Source organism: Hoplias malabaricus, chromosome 17, assembly GCF_029633855.1.
Source record: "Hoplias malabaricus isolate fHopMal1 chromosome 17, fHopMal1.hap1, whole genome shotgun sequence".
Lineage (NCBI taxonomy): Eukaryota > Metazoa > Chordata > Actinopteri > Characiformes > Erythrinidae > Hoplias > Hoplias malabaricus.
In genome coordinates this window covers 35244444-35264046 of record NC_089816.1, presented here as the reverse complement: position 1 = coordinate 35264046, position 19603 = coordinate 35244444, and the positions used below count along the sequence as shown (strand labels likewise).

The 19603-nt window shown below is 36.1% G+C and overlaps 1 protein-coding gene and 3 long non-coding RNA genes across 4 annotated transcripts in view; all 4 read right to left on the bottom strand.

Annotated features, from left to right (window-relative positions):
- Window positions 1-2724, bottom strand: part of LOC136674125 (C-C motif chemokine 14-like) — a 100313-nt gene extending 97589 nt beyond the window's left edge. The window contains exons 1-2 of the mRNA XM_066649996.1: window positions 2591-2724; window positions 2185-2299 (exon numbers count right to left, since the gene is read on the bottom strand). Of these exons, the coding sequence (XP_066506093.1) occupies window positions 2185-2299; window positions 2591-2666 (191 nt within the window). The 5' untranslated portion in view covers window positions 2667-2724. The remainder of the gene's footprint in view (window positions 1-2184; window positions 2300-2590) is intronic.
- A 3690-nt stretch (window positions 2725-6414) lies between these two features.
- Window positions 6415-7517, bottom strand: LOC136673168 (uncharacterized). The gene is made up of 3 exons (XR_010795891.1): window positions 7410-7517; window positions 6993-7110; window positions 6415-6625 (listed from the first exon to the last, which is right to left on the bottom strand). It is a non-coding gene; the product is annotated as an uncharacterized lncRNA (long non-coding RNA).
- A 2243-nt stretch (window positions 7518-9760) lies between these two features.
- LOC136673150 (uncharacterized) lies at window positions 9761-10889 on the bottom strand. The gene is made up of 3 exons (XR_010795888.1): window positions 10782-10889; window positions 10365-10482; window positions 9761-9996 (listed from the first exon to the last, which is right to left on the bottom strand). It is a non-coding gene; the product is annotated as an uncharacterized lncRNA (long non-coding RNA).
- A 2268-nt stretch (window positions 10890-13157) lies between these two features.
- LOC136674015 (uncharacterized) lies at window positions 13158-18732 on the bottom strand. Its single transcript, XR_010795995.1, has 6 exons — window positions 18624-18732; window positions 18207-18324; window positions 17315-17816; window positions 14191-14352; window positions 13794-13911; window positions 13158-13384 (listed from the first exon to the last, which is right to left on the bottom strand). It is a non-coding gene; the product is annotated as an uncharacterized lncRNA (long non-coding RNA).
- Between the last annotated feature and the right edge of the window lie 871 nt (window positions 18733-19603).

Genomic DNA, 19603 nt, shown 5'->3' with positions numbered 1-19603 from the left:
ATATAAGAAGTTGTACATTTTAGATTTTCATAAGCTATAAACCATACTGATTAAGGGTAACACATAAAAGGCTTGGCATAGGCCACTTTACTTGTAATGGATATAATGTGAAAAAAATAATATTTAGACCTGTAGTCTACTCTCTGCCTAAGGGTATGTTATTAAGTATGTGTTGGTTACTGCAGTGTGATGCAACATCTGATACAGGATTTGTAAACTACACCATAATCAACTTTGCAAGAGAAAAAAAAAAAGAAAAAAAGAGAAAAAACCTACATTTCAGTTATGTGACCATATAAATAATTCACTTGCACTTTTAAATAATTTTATTTTTATGCTATGTGTAGCTTTCACTTGAATCGTCTGAATAATAAAAAAAAAAGAATCCTAACAAATGTATCTCACTACACCTTTATTTTGTGGTTGTGTCTTCTTCAGTCTGTACTATATTAAAACTACATCACTATCACTTTCACACAATATCCAAATACAACAGTGAAGCAATTTATAACCCATGAATAGTTCTGTTTTAATCTACACTGAAAAGTATATTTTCCAGTGCAATCACCTTTAACCTTGTTAACAGAACCAGTATTTCACATTGCCAAATTATTCTGATAGTATTTTTCAATATATTTTTAGACGTCTAGGGTAAATTTCCAGTTTCTTTTTCATATCACAGCGCTTCCAACAATTATTTGCCTGTGCAATGACACATATCCCTGACCCAAAAACCATTCTGGAAATAGTTTGAATAATATCATAGTGCTCTAACACTGGAAAATATTAGATATATTAACTAGACCACTTCCTGCCATAGAGGACATCTATAGGAAGCGGTGTCTGAAAAGGACTGGGAAAATCATCAAAGATCCCAGTCACACAGCACACAGATTCTTCACACTCTTGTCCTCTGGAAGGCGCTACAGGAGCCTTCGGACTAAGACCACCATGTACCGGAAAAGCTTCATTCCCACAGCTGTCACACTCCTGAACTCTGCCTCCTGATACCTGAACAATAATGACGAACTGTATCCTAACACACGCTAATAACACATGGACTTGAACACCACTTACCGGCTCTCTCATCTGTTGTATATATTACCCACTATTGTACATACTGTATAAATAACCTACATTGCTCATAAGTACACTTATATATTATATATTACTTATTATACTCTGTTTATACACTTTCACATTCATATTTATAACCTGTCCATAGTCTGCACATTCATAACCTGTACATACTTATATTTATTCACACAGTACTCACAACAATATACTGTACATTTGTAATATACATATTTATATTTTTATTTTTTTTGCTACTAAGCACGTCTGGATGGATGCAAACTGCATTTCGTTGCTTTGTACTTGCGACATGTTCTATGATAATAAAGTTGAATCCTCATCTCTACACACGGCTGACACTGGATGTGTAAACGGCCTCATGATCATCTACAGCACGATTCTGTTGTATCAGTGTATTTCAGTACAGTGCAAATATAAATATTCAATTCACAGTTTAATTTGAATCTTCAGCATTAAACTCGACTTAAAAATGGGTTAATAACAATCATGTGGTAATTGAAGGATCAGAAAATTTCTCTGCTTTATTTGTATCTTCAGCATGAAAATAAATCAAATCAGAATGACAAATCAATATCAATAGCGTGGCAAGCGAAGGATTTTAAAATATTAAGCAATCATCATTAAAATATTAAGCAATCATTGGCAATACAGAAATGAAGCAAGATATGACTGGCATTAATCTGTTAAACTGCATGCCTGCAACACTGAAAACAAGTCAGAAATTAACTGGGGTAGTTTTCAAAGCAGATCTTTTTCCCAGCCTCTGTTGTGACCCTGAAAGACACAGAGAACACAGTGAGGATTAGAGCGGACCTCATTTCATCTGATGATGTACAGTAGTTAATCATAAACACTGTGAGTCCAGTTTACAGACTCTCTACCAGTTGGTGAATTCAAACACTCACTGCAGACACAGGCAAATACAGTTTGTATCATCTCCACAGAAAAGCCTTCATCAATTAGTAAAAAACGAAGTTCATTTGATGACACACACATGAGCATGTCTCATGATGAAAGACTGGCAGAAAAGGTCAAGTATGGACAATGTGTGTGTGTGTGTGTGTGTGTGTGTACTATGTGTGTACTCACACATAGCCTGGCTTTGGGCATCTCCCATCTAATCTTTCAACTTGTATTATTTTGTTGGCTGGAATTTTCATCGAGACAAAGTCGAAACAGCAGAGATCAGGATGAAAAACATTTGCTGTGGAAGAGGAGCAGAAAACATTTTTATTTTACTTTTTATTCACAGCAAAAACAGTATTTTTTTAATCTACGTAATAAACGTAATTCTAATGAAAATGCATGTGTTGAATTGGAAGTTTTTATGTTCAAATCAATCTAAAACCATCATAAAATCAACAGTTCATCCATTATAAAACAGCTGTAACTTGTATCTATCTATCTTTTACTTTCTATAAAAAAGCCAATATATTAATATTAACTACAAACTTTATTAAATACCAACAAATAAAAAAGGCAGAACATAACTCACGCTCAGCATCTGAGGAGACGGCAATGAGCAGGACCAGCCCCAGGGCCATACACACACAGCTCATCTTCATCTTCATCTTCACTGCAGGGGTCTAAACCTCTCACTGGTTCTCACTTATTTAAAGACGTGTGGCTCTGAGCCTCCTCCTCCTGAGTTCACCACATCTTCCTCTTAGAGCAGAGCGCATGCTCTGAAGTAAAGATCACCAAAGATATAATGTCTGATATGTCTGATAAACACAGTGCTGAGGGCCTATGACTCACTAGATTTATTTTACAGTCACACAAATTACCCATACACACCGTTCAGCACATTCAGCAGTTTGATTCATCATCCTCATCTCTGCACACTGCTGTTCTGATACTGGATGTGTAAATTGCTCCAAAATCATAATCAGAAATGTTATCTATGTGCATTTCATTCATTCATTCATTGTCTGTAGGCTCTTATCCAGTTCAGGGTCACAGTGGATCCAGAGCTTACCCAGAATAAATGGGTAGCACCCGGAGCAACCAGAGGAAACCCACACGGACACAGGGAGAACACACCACACTCCTCACAGACAGTCACCCAGAGTGGGACTCGAACCCACAACCTCGAGCCCATGTGTGTTTCAACACAACTATAAATATGTCACTTGCACACTTATATCTCATGCATTTCTTTATTTTTATCATTGACATTAAACAAGTGTTAATAAAATTATGGATTAATAACAATATCATGGTAAGTGATTGATCATAAAACTCATGAGAGTATTAAACAATCATTGCAAATACCAAAATAAAGCAGGACATTGACTGGCATTAATCAGTTCAACTGTATGTCTGCAGCACTGAAATCAGGTTAGAAATTAACTGAGGTTTTCAGTACAGATCTTTTTCCCAGCCTCTGTTGTGACCTAAAAGACACAGAGAACACAGTTGGTGAATTCAGACACTCACTGCAGACACAGGTCTTCAAACATTGCATTTGATTAGCCACTTATGAGCCTCAGTCAACCAGCCTCAATGCCAAGCATGTGGTATTAAAGACTCATGGCATCAGGCTTTATGCAGTGGAACTGTCAGAATAATCCTTGTAAATCCAATTTTGTCCCTGATTTCAAAATGCGAACTCTTTCCATATATTGTGTATTTTCATTGTGTAAAATATCACAATGAAAGAATAAATTAAAATTGTATGTTTGTGTGGTGTAGACACTAACAAATAACCTGGCATTGAGCAATTCCCATTTAATTTTTCACTTTTATTACTTTCTGCGTTGAAAATTAATCGAGACAAAGCTGAAAGAGCAGAAATCAGGATGACCGACACTTTGTGCTGTGTAAGAGAAGCAAAAAACTTTTCTTAGTTTGTGTTTAATTTACTGTAAAAAAGAAATGATAATCCTGATTATAAAAACATAGAGCATTGAACAAAATTAAACTAGGATTAAACCAATTCTAAATCATCTTCTAAAATCATGATTAAATATAATTTATCAATTATTATACAGCTGAGGATAATAATTAACATTTGAGGAGATGGCTATGAGCAGGACCAGCCCCAGGGCCCAAAACACACAGCTCAACTTCATCTTCATCTTCTCTGCAGGGGTCTAAACCTTTCACTGGCTCTCACTTGTTTAAAGACGATTGGCTCTGTGCCTCTTCCTCCTCAGTTCATCACATCTTCCTCTCGGAGCAGAGCAGAGAACACAAACTCTAGTGTGAAGATCACCAAAGATAATATGTCTGATATATTTGATAGATACAGGACTGAGGGCCTTTGAAGAACTCTACAGGAACATGATAAAGAATCAGACGCTAAATTTCTATGTATTATTAACAACAACTAGAACTCTGACACTTCAACTTTAAATGCCATAACGTCATCAATGTACTACCAATCTGCTCTATTCAGCATTACCAAGCCCTGGAATGTCCAATAAGAGTAAGAGACCAGAATGCATGTAGTTTATTTTCTGTTTAATAGTGTAACAGTCAGATTCAACTTTTGCATTTAGACAAACAACACACAGTTATTTTCCTATGGCTCTGTTCTTGTTGCAGCCGTATTCTGAAAAGTCACCTCTTGCTCTTAGAACAGTTGGTTTGCAGAGGTATGGACGAGATATACTGAAACCTTTCTGAAAAGCGTCAAAATGTGTTAATTTTTTTGAAAATCAAAGGGGAATGATTAGCCCATACTAACATACTTTATCTTATTTTAATTATTATTCAATTAAATGTTTTGGTAATTAAAAGACAAATTTTTAGGCTCTTCCCATTTTTGGCCCATTTCAAGTGTAGGGTTCACATTATAGAGATGGTTCAGACACAAGTGGGGAAGCATTAATTCAAAAACTAAAATAAAAAAACATTTCAAAAACTAAAGAGAGAAGAAAACAGCTGATGAAACAGGCTCGCAAAGGATGGTCAGTTTTATGCTCATTAAATGCATGTTTGGATTGTGTGAGTGCCACATTATCTACTTACAATGAATGTGTCCCAGTTGAAACATCAATTCACTGTAATATAATATAATATCACATATTTAAAAAATTATTATATACGTTTTTTACCTAAGTGTACAATCCTATTAAACATAACTCACAAGACTACATCGTTTCTGTGGTTCTGCTTGTACTTGCACATTTTTATCAGCCTCTAATAGAGCACTATCCCTCTGTATCAATATCACACACACACACACACACTACGCAAACACTACAGTAATGCAATCATTTCCTGTGTTTTGTTCTATGGTAACCTACCCTGCAAAACATTGCATTATCCAGTGAAGTCCTCTTCAGTATAATTAATATAATACAGCTTATATTTCATTCATTCATTCATACCTTTACTTTTCCGCAGGAAGCATTTCATGGTCACAGAAGCTAATAGTTCACATTGTGAGATTATTCTAAGAATATTATAAGATGTTCTGCTTGTTTTGTGTTCCTGAATCTAGTAAAATGTCCCTTTTTTCTTCCTCAGATCACAATTCTTAAAAAGCAAAATTATCTACATGTTGAATTAGATATTTTCTTGAGACAAAATCACTGACAACATTCTGACAATAGCTTCAATCATCTCACTGTAATGTGGCTGCGACCAGGGGTTCACAGATATATAGAGAGATCTTTAATATTAACAGGATAGTTAATATTAAATAGCAGTCACATAGGTGAGACAAAATAAAATTATTAATGAACAAAGTCAAATATCCAGAAGCACAGAGAAACAGCAAAATAAACCGAAGGGTGAAGTAAATAGAAAAGACGACCAATAATTTAAGGTAAAAATATACAACCTCAAAAAAAAAAAAACACTGGAAACTGCTCAGCATACACACAATAGAAATGGGGCAGTGTATACCCTCAAACACGGATAAAGACATTGATATTACTGACAAGCAGCAATGCATTCAATAAAAAGAAATAATAAAATGTTGTAAAAGTTGTTTGAAGCATTCAGTTGATATTTCTGAACAATTTGAGTTCAGCAGAAGTGCTATCTCTGAAATCTAATAATCTGTAAGTATTTGTGCAACAAACTCTAAAGGTTCAGAATGAGCAGTAGCAGCAAAGCCAAGAGCTTCCTAGAAGCCAAGTGCAAGACAGGGACAAATAGATAAGTTGACAAAGTTGTACACCATTCAGAGCAGGCTTTTGAGAGTAATCTTTCATCTCTGTGCAGAGTTAGTAGATTAAAATATTATACAAGGATCTTCCTCAACATAGAGCCTGTCACTGCGCCATGTGTGTTTCAACACAGTGGAAACATAAATAATTCACTTGCACTGTTTTTGTCATGCATTGCTTTATTTTTAATATTGGCATTAAACAATTGTTGATAAAGTCAAAGTCATGGATTAAGAACAATAGCATGGCAGGTAAAGGATCTTAAAAATCATTGACAATACCAAACTGAAGCAGGATATTGACTGGCATTAATCAGTTAAACTGCATGTCTGCTGCACGGAAACCAAGTTTGTCAGAAACTGGGGTAGTTTTCAGAGCAGACCTTTTTCCCAGCCGCCGTTGTGACCCTGAAAGACACAGAGAACACACTGAGGATTAAAGCGGACCTCATTCCATCTGCTGATGTACAGTAGCTAATTACAAACACTGAGAGTGTAGTTTACAGACTTTCTTCCAGTTGGTGAAATCACTTCAGAAATAGGCGTTCAAACATAGCATTTGATTAGCCACCTATGACCCTCAGTCGACCAGCCTCAATGCCAAGCATGTGGTATTAAAGACTTGTGGCTTTATGCAGTGGAAGTGTCAGAATAATCCTTGTAAATCCAATTTTGTCCATAATTTCAAAATGCTTACGCTTTCCTTATATTGTGTTAAAATATCACAATGAAAGAACCAATTAAAATTGTGTGTGTGTGTGATGTGGACACTCACAAATATCCTGGATTTGGGCAATTCCCATCTAACTTTTCAACTTTTGTTATTTTATTGGCTGGAATGTTCATCGAGACAAAGCTGAAACAGCAGAAATCAGGATGTCCGACACTTTGTGCTGTGTAAGAGAAGCCAAAAACTTTTATTAGTTTGTGTTTTATTTACTATAAAAAAGAAATGATAATCCTGATTATAAAAACATAGAGTATTGAACAAAATTAGCCTAGGATTAAACCAATTCTAAATCATCTTCTAAAATCATGATTAAATATAATTTATCAATTATTATACAGCTGTAACTGCCTTCTAGTGAGAAACATACTGCTACGCCCATATAATTATACAACAATAAACTATAATTTAGTATTAACTACATCCATTATTAAACAACAGACACAACATTTATTGTGAACTCACGTAAAGCATCAGAGGGGATGGTTATGAGCAGGACCAGCCCCAGAGCACAACACACACAATTCAACTTCATCTTCATCTTCTCTGCAGGGGTCTAAATCATTCACTGGCTCTCACTTATTTAAACACAATTGGCTCTGTGCCTCCTCCTCCTGAGTTCATCACATCTTTCTCTCGGAGCAGAGCAGAGAACACACACTCTAGTGTGAAGATCACCAAAGATAATATGTCTGATATATTTGATAGATACAGGACTGAGGGCCTTTGAAGCACTCTACAGGAACATTATAAAGAATCAGACGCTAAGTTGCAATGTATAATTTGGCAACAAGTAGAACTCTTACACTTAAACTTTAAATGCCATAATGTTATCAATGTACTACCAATCTGCTCTATTCAGCATTACCAAGCCCTGGAATGTGCAACAAGAGTAAGAGACCAGAATGCATGTAGTTTATTTTCTGTTTAGTAATGGAACAATCATATTCCTCTTTTGCTTTTAGACAAACAACACACAGTTATTTTCCTATGGCTCTGTTCTTGTTGCAGCTGTATTTTGAAAAGTCACCTCTTGCTCTTAGAACAGTTGGTTTGCAGAGGTATGGATGAGATATACTGAAACCTTTCTGAAAAGCGTCAAAAAGTGTTAAACTTTTTTGAAAATCAAAGGGGAATGATTAGCCCATGCTAACATACTTTATCTTATTTTAATTATTATTCAATTAAATGTCTTGCTAAGTAAAAGACAAATTTTTGCTGTTTTAGGCTCTTCCCATTTTTGGCCCATTTCAAGTGTACGGTTCACATTATAGAGATGGTTCAGACAAAAGTGGCAAAGTATTGTTTCAAAAACTAAAACAAACTTGCAGCATTTCAAAAACCAAAGAGAGAAGAAAACAGCTGATGACCTCGCAAAGGATGGTCAGTTTTATGCTCATTAAATGCATGTTTGGATTGTGTGAGTGCCACATTATCTACTTACAATGAATGTGTCCCAGTTGAAACATCAATTCACTGTTCAATTTCTTATCATTGTCATAAAATATATATTTCAGATTTAAAAATGATCATATATATTTTGTACCTAAATGTGCATAATGCTCTTAAACATAACTCATATTTATCACAAGACTACATCGCTTCTGTGGTTCTGCTTGTACTTGCACGTTTTTATCAGTCTCTACTATAGCACAATCCCTCTGTATCTATATCACTATCAATCACACTACGCAAACACTACTGTAAGGCAATCATTTCCCGTATTTTGTTCTATTTTAACCTACACTGCAAAACATTGCGTTATCCTGTGAAGTCCTCTTCAGTATAATTAATATAATACAGCTTATATTTCATTCATTCATTCATATATTTACTTTTCCACTAGAAGCATTTCATAGTCACAGAAGCAAATAGTTCACATTGTGAGATTGTTCTAAGAATATTATAAGATATTCTGCTTGTTTTGTGTTCCTGAATCTAGTGAAACATCCCATTTTTTCTTCCTCGGATCACAATTCTTCAAACAAGCAAAATTATCTACATGTTGAATTAGATATTTTCTTGAGACAAAATCACTGACAACATTCTGACAATAGCTTCAGTCATCTCATTGTAACGTGGCTGCGACCAGGGGTTCATAGATATATGGAGAGATCTTTAAGATGAACAGGATAGTTAAAAATCAGAAAAACCGTGGTGGGAAAAGTCAAGATTTATAGAAGCAGTCACACAGGTGAGACAAAATAAAATTATTAAGGAACAAAGTCAAATATCCAGAAGCACAGAGAAACAGCAAAATAAACCGAAGGGTGAAGTAAAATGAAAAAACAAGCAATAATTTAAGGTAAATATATACAACCACAAAAAAACACTAGAAACTGGTCAGCATACACACACTAGAAATGGGGCAGTGTACACTCTCAAACACAGATAGAGACATTGATATTACTGACAAGCAACAATGCATTCAATGAAAAGATATAATACAATGTCGGAAAAGTTGTTTGAATCTTTCAGTTGATATTTCTGCACCATCTGAGTTCAGCAGAAGTGCTATCTCTGAAATCTAATAATCTGTAAGTCTTTGTACAACAAACTCTAAAGGTTCAGAATGAGCAGTAGCAGCGAAGCCAAGAGCTTTCTAGAAGCCAAGTGCAAGACAGGGACAAATAGATGAGTGGACAAAGTTTTACACCATTCAGAGCAGGCTTTTGAGAGTAATCTTTCATCTCTGTGCAGAGTTAGTAGATTAAAATATTATACAAGGATCTTCCTCAACATAGAGCCTGTCAATGTGCCATGTGTGTTTCAACACAGTGAAAACATAAATAATTCACTTGCACTGTTTTTGTCATGCATTGCTTTATTTTTAATATTGGCATTAAACAATTGTTGATAAAGTCAAAGTCATGGATTAAGAACAATAGCATGGCAGGTAAAGGATCTTAAAAATCATTGAAAATACCAAACTGAAGCAGGATATTGACTGGCATTAATCAGTTAAACTGCATGTCTGCTGCACGGAAACCAAGTTTGTCAGAAACTGGGGTAGTTTTCAGAGCAGACCTTTTTCCCAGCCGCCGTTGTGACCCTGAAAGACACAGAGAACACACTGAGGATTAAAGCGGACCTCATTCCATCTGCTGATGTACAGTAGCTAATTACAAACACTGAGAGTGTAGTTTACAGACCTTTCTTCCAGTTGGTGAAATCACTTCAGAAATAGGCGTTCAAACACAGCATTTGATTAGCCACCTATGAGCCTCAGTCGACCAGCCTCAATGCCAAGCATGTGGTATTAAAGACTTGTGGCTTTATGCAGTGGAAGTGTCAGAATAATCCTTGTAAATCCAATTTTGTCCATAATTTCAAAATGCTTACTCTTTCCTTATATTGTGTTAAAATATCACAATGAAAGAACCAATTAAAATTGTGTGTGTGTGTGATGTGGACACTCACAAATATCCTGGATTTGGGCAATTCCCATCTAACTTTTCAACTTTTGTTATTTTATTGGCTGGAATGTTCATCGAGACAAAGCTGAAACAGCAGAAATCAGGATGTCCGACACTTTGTGCTGTGTAAGAGAAGCCAAAAACTTTTATTAGTTTGTGTTTTATTTACTATAAAAAAGAAATGATAATCCTGATTATAAAAACATAGAGTATTGAACAAAATTAGACTAGGATTAAACCAATTCTAAATCATCTTCTAAAATCATGATTAAATATAATTTATCAATTATTATACAGCTGTAACTGTCTTCTAGTGAGAAACATACTGCTACGCCCATATAATTATACAACAATAAACTATAATTTAGTATTAACTACATCCATTATTAAACAACAGACACAACATTTATTGTGAACTCACGTAAAGCATCAGAGGGGATGGTTATGAGCAGGACCAGCCCCAGAGCACAACACACACAATTCAACTTCATCTTCATCTTCTCTGCAGGGGTCTAAATCATTCACTGGCTCTCACTTATTTAAACACAATTGGCTCTGTGCCTCCTCCTCCTGAGTTCATCACATCTTTCTCTCGGAGCAGAGCAGAGAACACACACTCTAGTGTGAAGATCACCAAAGATAATATGTCTGATATATTTGATAGATACAGGACTGAGGGCCTTTGAAGCACTCTACAGGAACATTATAAAGAATCAGACGCTAAGTTGCAATGTATTGTTTAGCAACAACTAGAACTCTGACATTTCAACTTTAAATGCCATAATGTTATCAATGTACTTCCAATCTGCTCTATTCAGCATTACCAAGCCCTGGAATGTGCAATAAGAGTAAGATTCCAGAATGCATGTAGTTTATTTTCTGTTTAGTAATGGAACAATCATATTCCTCTTTTGCTTTTAGACAAACAACACACAGTTCTTTTCCTATGGCTCTGTTCATGTTGCAACCATATTCTGAAAAGTCACCTCTTGCTCTTAGAACAGTTGGTTTGCAGAGGTACGGACGAGATATACTGAAACCTTTCTGAAAAGCGTCTTTAAGTGTTAAACTTTTTTGAAAATCAAAGGGGAATGATTAGCCCATGCTAACATACTTTATCTTATTTTAATTATTATTCAATTAAATGTCTTGCTAAGTAAAAGACAAATTTTTGCTGTTTTAGGCTCTTCCCATTTTTGGCCCATTTCAAGTGTACGGTTCACATTATAGAGATGGTTCAGACACAAGTGGCGAAGCATTAATTCAAAAGCCTAAACAAAACAAACATGCAGCATTTCAAAAACCAAAGAGAGAAGAAAACAGCTGATGAAACAGGCTCGCAAAGGATGGTCAGCTTTATGCTCATTAAATGCATGTTTGGATTGTGTGAGTGCCACATTATCTACTTACAATGAATGTGTCCCAGTTGAAACATCAATTCACTGTTCAATTTCTTATCATTGTCATAAAATATATATGTCAGATTTAAAAAATGATCATATATATTTTGTACCTAAATGTGCATAATGCTCTTAAACATAACTCATATTTATCACAAGACTACATCGTTTCTGTGGTTCTGCTTGTACTTGCACGTTTTTATCAGTCTCTACTATAGCACAATCCCTCTGTATCTATATCACTATCACACACACTATGCAAACACTACGGTAATGCAATCATTTCCCATGCTTTGTTCTATTTTAACCTACACTGCAAAACATTGCATTATCCAGTGTTGTCCTCTTCAGTATAATTAATATAATACAGCTTATATTTCATTCATTCATTCATAGGTTTACTTTTCCGCTGGAAGAATTTCATGGTCCCAGAAGGTAATATTTCACATTGTGAGATTGTTCTAAAGAATATTATAAGATGTTATGCTTGTTTTGTGTTCCTGAATCTAGTAAAACTTCCCCGTTTTCTTCCTCAGACCACAATTCTTCAAACAAGCAAAATTATCTACATGTTGAATTAGATATTTTCTTGAGACAAAATCACTGACAACATTCTGACAATAGCTTCATTCATCTCACTGTAATGTGGCTGCGACCAGGGGTTCACAGATCTATGGAGAGATCTTTAAGATTAACAGGATACTTAAAAATCAGAAAAACAGTGGTGGGAAAAGTCAAGATTTATAGAAGCAGTCACACAGGTGAGACAAAATAAAATTATTAAGGAACATTGTAAAATATCCAGAAGCACAGAGAGAAGGGCGAAGTAAAATGAGAAAAACAAGCAATAATATAAGGTAAAAATATACAACCACAAAAAAACCCACTGGAAACTGCTCAGCATACACACACTAGAAATGAGGCAGTGTACAGCCTCAAACACGGATAAAGACATTGATATTACTGACAAGCAACAATGCATTCAATGAAAAGATATAATACAAAATCATAAAAGTTGTTTGAAGCTTTCAGTTGATATTTCTGCACCATCTGAGTTCAGCAGAAGTGCTATCTCTGAAATCTAATAATCTGTAAGTCTTTGTACAACAAACTCTAAAGGTTCAGAATGAGCAGTAGCAGCGAAGCCAAGTGCAAGACAGGGACAAATAGGTAAGTTGACAAAGTTATACACCATTCAGAGCAGGCTTTTGAGAGTAATCTTTCATCTCTGTGCAGAGTTAGTAGATTAAAATATTATACAAGGATCTTCCTCAACATAGAGCCTGTCAATGTGCCATGTGTGTATTTCCACCCATGTGTGTTTCAACACAGTGAAAACATAAATAATTCACTTGCACTGTTTTTGTCATGCATTGTTTTATTTTTAATATTGGCATTAAACAATTGTTGATAAAGTCAAAGTCATTAAGAACAATAGCATGGCAGGTGAAGGATCTTAAAAATCATTGAAAATACCAAACTGAAGCAGGATATTGACTGGCATTAATCAGTTAAACTGCATGTCTGCTGCACGGAAATCAAGTTTGTCAGAAATTAACAAGTTTGTCAGAAATTAACAAGGAACTTTTCAGAGCAGATCTTTTTCCCAGCCTCCGTTGTGACCCTGAAAGGCACAGAGAACAGAGTGAGGATTAGAGCGGACCTCATTTCATCTCCTGATGTACAGTGGCTAATCATAAACACTGTGTGTCCACTTTACAGATTCTCTTTCAGTTGGTGAATTCAGACACTCACTGCAGACACCGGTGTTCAAACACAGCATGTGATTAGCCATCTATGAGCCTCAGTCGACCAGCCTCAATGTCAAGCATGTGGTATTAAAGACTTGTGGCATTATGCAGTGGCTTTTTATGTCTTTATGCAGTGGAAGTGTCAGAATAATCCTTGTAAATCCATAATGTGTCCATAATTTCAAAATTCTAACCCTTTCCTTATATTGTGCTAAAATATCACAGTGAGAGAATAAATTAAAATGGTGTGTGTGTGTGTGTGTGTGTGATGTAGACACTCACAGATAACCTGGCTTTGGGCAATTCCCATCTAATTTTTCAACTTTTGTTATTTTATTGGCTGGAATGTTCATCGAGGCAAAGCTGAAACAGCAGTAATCAGGATGACCAACACTTTGTACTGTGAAGAGAAGCAAAAAAAATGTATTAGTTTGTGTTTCATTTAATGTAATAAAAATGATAATCCTGATTATATAAACATAGAGTATTGAACAGAATTAGACTCATGATAATGATAAAATCATGATTAAATATCATTTATCAATTATTATACAGCTGTAAAGGCTTTCTAGGTAGAAACATACTGCTATGTCCATAAAACAGTACAACAATAAACTATAATGTAATATTAACTACTGGCATTATTAAACAACAGCATCAAAAATAACTGTAAACTCACTTGTAGCACCCGAGGAGACGGCTATGAGCAGAACCAGCCCCAGGGCCGAACACATACAGATCAACTTCATCTTCATCTTCTCTGCAGGGGTCTAAACCTGGCTCTCACTTATTTAAAGACGAGTGGCTCTGTGCCTCCTCCTCCTGAGTTCACCACATCTTCCTCTCGGAGCAGAGCAGAGAACACAAACTGTAGTGTGAAGATCACCAAAGATAATATGTCTGATATATTTGATAGATACAGGACTGAGGGCCTTTGAAGCACTCTACAGGAACATGATAAAGAATCAGACGCTAAATTTCTATGTATTATTAACAACAACTAGAACTCTGACACTTCAACTTTAAATGCCATAACGTCATCAATGTACTACCAATCTGCTCTATTCAGCATTACCAAGCCCTGGAATGTCCAATAAGAGTAAGAGACCAGAATGCATGTAGTTTAGGAACATTATAAAAAATCATATGCTAAGTTCAGCACATTAATGTGCGACAGTGATATAATGCTCCTTCGAAATTAGGTCCATTTCATGTGTAGGATTCACAGACACACGCACACACACGCACACACACACACACACACACATATATATATATATATATACTTAGAGATAATTAAATATATAATTATATATTTAAAAAAAATATTCATAATTTGTATAATGCTATTAAATATGACATATTTATCACACCAAACCCTGTTTCTGTGGTTCTGCTTGTCTTTGCAAGTTTTTATGTTTCTAGCAGCCTCTACTATAGCACTATCCCTCTGTATCTTTATCACTATCGCACACTATACGTAAACACTACTACAGTTAGGTAATCATTTCCCATGCTTTGTTCTATTTTAACCTACACTGCAAAACATTGTGTTATCCAGTTAAGTCTTCTTCAGTATAACTAATACAATACAGCTTATATTTCATTCATTCATTCATAACTTTACTTTACTGCTGGAAGCATTTCATGGTCACAGAAGCTAATATTTCACATTGTGAAACTGTTCTAATAATATTACAAGATGTTCTGCTTGTTTTGTGTTCCTGAATCTAGTAAAACTGCCCTTTTTTCTTCCTCAGATCCCAATTCTTCAAAGTCAAATATCCAGAAGCAAAGAGGAAAGAGGTAAATAAACAGAAGGGCAAAGTAAAAGAAAAAATGAGCAATAATCTAAGGTCACATGGGTTCACAGATATAGAGAGATCTTTAATATTAACAGGATTTTATATCCCGTTCTGTATGACATTATTCATTATTTGTCTGTAACCCTTATCCATTTCTGGGTGGCGGTGGGTTCAGAGCCTGCACAGAATCAGTGGGCAAGATAGTAACACACCCTGTAGGGTGCACCAATCCTTCACAGGATGACACACACTCACACCCTCAGGCATATGGGAATTTTAGTTACACCAACTTGTTCTGAAGGCAGAAAGAAAAATGAATTGTTCAGAGAAATAACCAATCAAATTGTAGTGGAGGTGGGGCAACACTGGTAGAACCAAAATTGTGGTTGTGCAGTATTTTTATTTTTACTAGTTTTATGTGGTTATCTGAGCTTATATTATTTGGCAAACTTCAACTAAGTGAGTTCAAGTTAGCTGATTTACCTCGTAGTTAACAGTAGTTTCACTGATGTCAGCCAGCAGTTTGAATTATGTCCGTTTGGTAACATTTCACAGACAAATATAACTTTACTAGCTTGATATGGTGGAGAATCAAGAAGTGATGTACTAGATACATTCCCCCTGCTCACAGAAAAGTAGCTACATACCTTCAGTCTTCAGATCAGTACTAGACTACACTGGCTACAATACCCCTGTCCTTAAGAACAGTAGCTACATCACTGCTGCCATTAGAGCAGTACCACACTACACTAGCTACATTCCTCCTGCCCTTAGCGCAGTACTACCCTATACAGTAGCTACATTCCACCTGCTGTCAGAGCTATACTACAATAATATAGCTTTATTCCTCCTACCTTCAAAGCAGTAATGCACTACAGTAGCTACTTTCCCCTTGCCCTAAAAGCAGTACCGTGCTACCCTAGCTACATTATCCCTGCCCTCAGAGCAGTTGCTACATTCCTCCTGCCCCCAGAGCAGTAGCACACTACAATAGCTACATTCCCCCTGCCCTCAGAGCAGTAGTTACATTCCTCCTGTCCTTAGAGTAGTAATACAATACAGTATATTTCCCCTGACATTAGAGCAGCACTGTTACACTACACAGTACATATCTGCTTTAAGTGCTGCATTAAGCAGTAAAATAGTCATTACAAAATTAAGTGAGCATGATTTACCCCAAAAACACAGTACTCCTGCCCCAAGAACAATATTTCTCTCTGTGAAACCTTCTAATCAGCAGCTCCCCTGCCCCAAAAGCAGCATCCTTCAACAAGATCCACAATTACTAGTATGATATGGGCTACTAAGCTAAAATAATATGGGCTACTAAGCTAAAATAACTCAATTAAAAATATAAAAGAATGCCTTGCAAGGGGCTGCATGTAAACATGTAGCAAATATAGCAACAAGCTAACATTGTGATATTTCACTCATTACAATTAGCTAATCTTGCTATAGCTAACTAAGCTCTCAAATGCTTTACTTCACTTCAATGTCTCTCTGAACCAATCAGTTTCCTTTAAGCCTGCAGACCTATGGATAATTTTGAGTTGCCAATCCACTTACTAATGATGGCCTTCAGAGTATTCACTGGCTCTGCTCCCATCTACCTCAATAGACTCTTAAAACCATATGTTAGCGCCCGCCCTCTCCGTTCCTCAAAGGAGCGCCAACTAACACGGCCAACCCCCCATACATGTCAGTCGAGGCTATTCTCATCTCTGGTACCACGCTGGTGGAACGAGCTTCCAAGCACTATCAGAGCAACAGAAACCCTCTCCGCATTCAAGAAATCCTTGAAAACCCAGCTCTTCAGAGAGTATCTCTTGCACTGAAAGTCGTTCTTTAATGCACTTATTACTTCCTGGCATATTGCCCTCAATGTAAGGTACTCTGTATAAATTGTTCTGTAGTTCAAATGTTAGATCCTCTTTTGTCAGTGGCTTTTGATAAAAGCGTCTGCCAAATGCATAAATGTAAATGTAAATGTAAACTTACCAACGTTTGTTTTGGGACCATGGGAGGAAACCGGAGCACCCAAAGGAACCCCACAAGGACACAGAGAGAACATACCAAATTCCTGACAGACAGACAGCTGGAGTTTGACTCAAACCCATAACCTCCAGGTTCCCGGGGCTGTGTGACAGCAACACTTCCTGCTGTGCCACTGTGTGTATGTCCGCTCATGTGTATTTCCTCACTTTGGAAACTTAAAATGTTCCCTTGCACAGTTTTTGTCATGCATTGCTTTATTTGTATCATTGGCATTAAACAAGTGTTAATAAAACTGAGTCAAAGTGATGGGTTAATAACAATAGCATGGCAAGTGAAGGATTTTAAAACGCATAAGAAATTAAACAACCTTTGGCAATACTAAAATAAAGCAGGATATTGACTGGTTCTTTGGTTACGTGGAGTCTATTGCACGGAAATCAAGTTTTTCAGAAATTAACGAGGGTAGTTTTGAAAGCAGATCTTTTTCCCAGCCTCAGTTGTGACCCTGAAAGACACAGAGAACACAGTGAGGATTAGAGTGGACCTCATTTCATCTGCTGATGTACAGGAGCTAATCATAAACAATGTGAGTCCAGTTTCCAGATTCTCTTCCAGTTGGTGAATTCAGACACTCACTGTAGACACAGGTGTTCAAACACAGCATTTGATTAGCCACCCATGAGCCTCAGTCGACCAGCCTCAATGCCATGCATGTGGTATTAAAGACTTCTGATAACAGGCTTTATGCAGTGGAACTGTCTTTGTATATCCAATTTTGTCCATATTGTCAAAATGCAAACTCTTTCCTCATATTGCGTTAACATATCACAATGAGAGAACAAATTAAATTGGTGTGTTTTGTGTGTGTGTGTGTGTCTGTGATGTAGACACTCACAGATAGCCTGGCTTTGGGCAATTCCCATCTATTTTTTCAATTTTTATTATTTTATTGGTTGGAATTTTCATCGAGGCAAAGCTGAAACAGCAGAAATCAGGATGACCAAGACTTTGTGCTGTGTAAGAGAAGCAAAAAACCTTTATCAGTTTGTGTTTTATTTACTGTAAAAAAGAAATGATAATCCTGATTATAAGAACATAGAGTATTGACCAGAATTAGACTAGGATTAAACCAATTCTAAATGATATTCTAAAATCATGATTAAATATCATTTATCAATTATTATACAGCTGTAACTGCCTTCTAGGGAGAAACATATTGCTACGCCCATAGAATTATACAACAATGAACTATAATGTAATATTAACTTCTGCCATTATTAAACAACAGCATCAAAAATAACTGTAAACTCACGTAAAGCATCTGAGGAGATGGCTATGAGCAGGACCAGCCCCAGGGCCCAACACACACAGCTCAACTTCATCTTCGTCTTCTCTGCAAGGGTCTAAACCTCTCACTGGCTCTCACTTATTTAAAAAAGAGTGGCTTTGTGCCTCCTCCTCCTGAGTTCACCACTTCTGTGAAGTGTTAAGATCACCAAAGATAATATGTCTGATATAGTTGATAGATACAGGACTGAGGGCATTTGAAACACTCAATTTATTCTACAGGAACATTATAAAGAATCAGATGCTACGTTCGGCACATTGTGTGACTGTGACATAATTGTTTTTGTTTTACCAGTTTACTGTAGCTGACTATTTAATAACAGAACAGGTCAGAAACAAAGCAGAAACAAACAGGGGAGGGTTTTTCACCGAAACCACATCATCTCAGCAGAATTAATGTGTGTGTTTTAGTTAATGAGTAGAATATTACACATGTATTATTTAGCAACAACTAGAATTCTGAAACTTCAACTTAATGCTATAATATTTTCAATGTACAACCAATCTGCTCTATTCAGCATTACCAAGCCCTTGAATGTGCAGCAAGAGTAAGAGACCAGAATGCATTTAGTTTATTTCCTGTTTAGTAATGTAACCGTGATATTTCACTTTTGCTTTTAGACAAACAACGCACATTTCTTTTCCGTGTTGCAGCCATATTCTGAAAAGTCACTTCTTGCTTTTAGAATAGTTGGTTTGCAGAGGTATGGACGAGCTATACATTTTCTGTAAACGTTTTCAAGTCTTAAACATTATTAAAAATCAAAGAGGAACCCATATTTTTTACTGTTTAGGCCCCTCCCAATTTTGGCCAATTCCAGTTTGGGGTTTACATTATTCAGATGTGTAAGACACAAGTTCAAAGCATTAATTCAAAAGCCAAAACTGAACAAACATGCAGCATTTCGAAAACTGAGAAAAAAAAAAAAACAGCTGGTAAAAGAG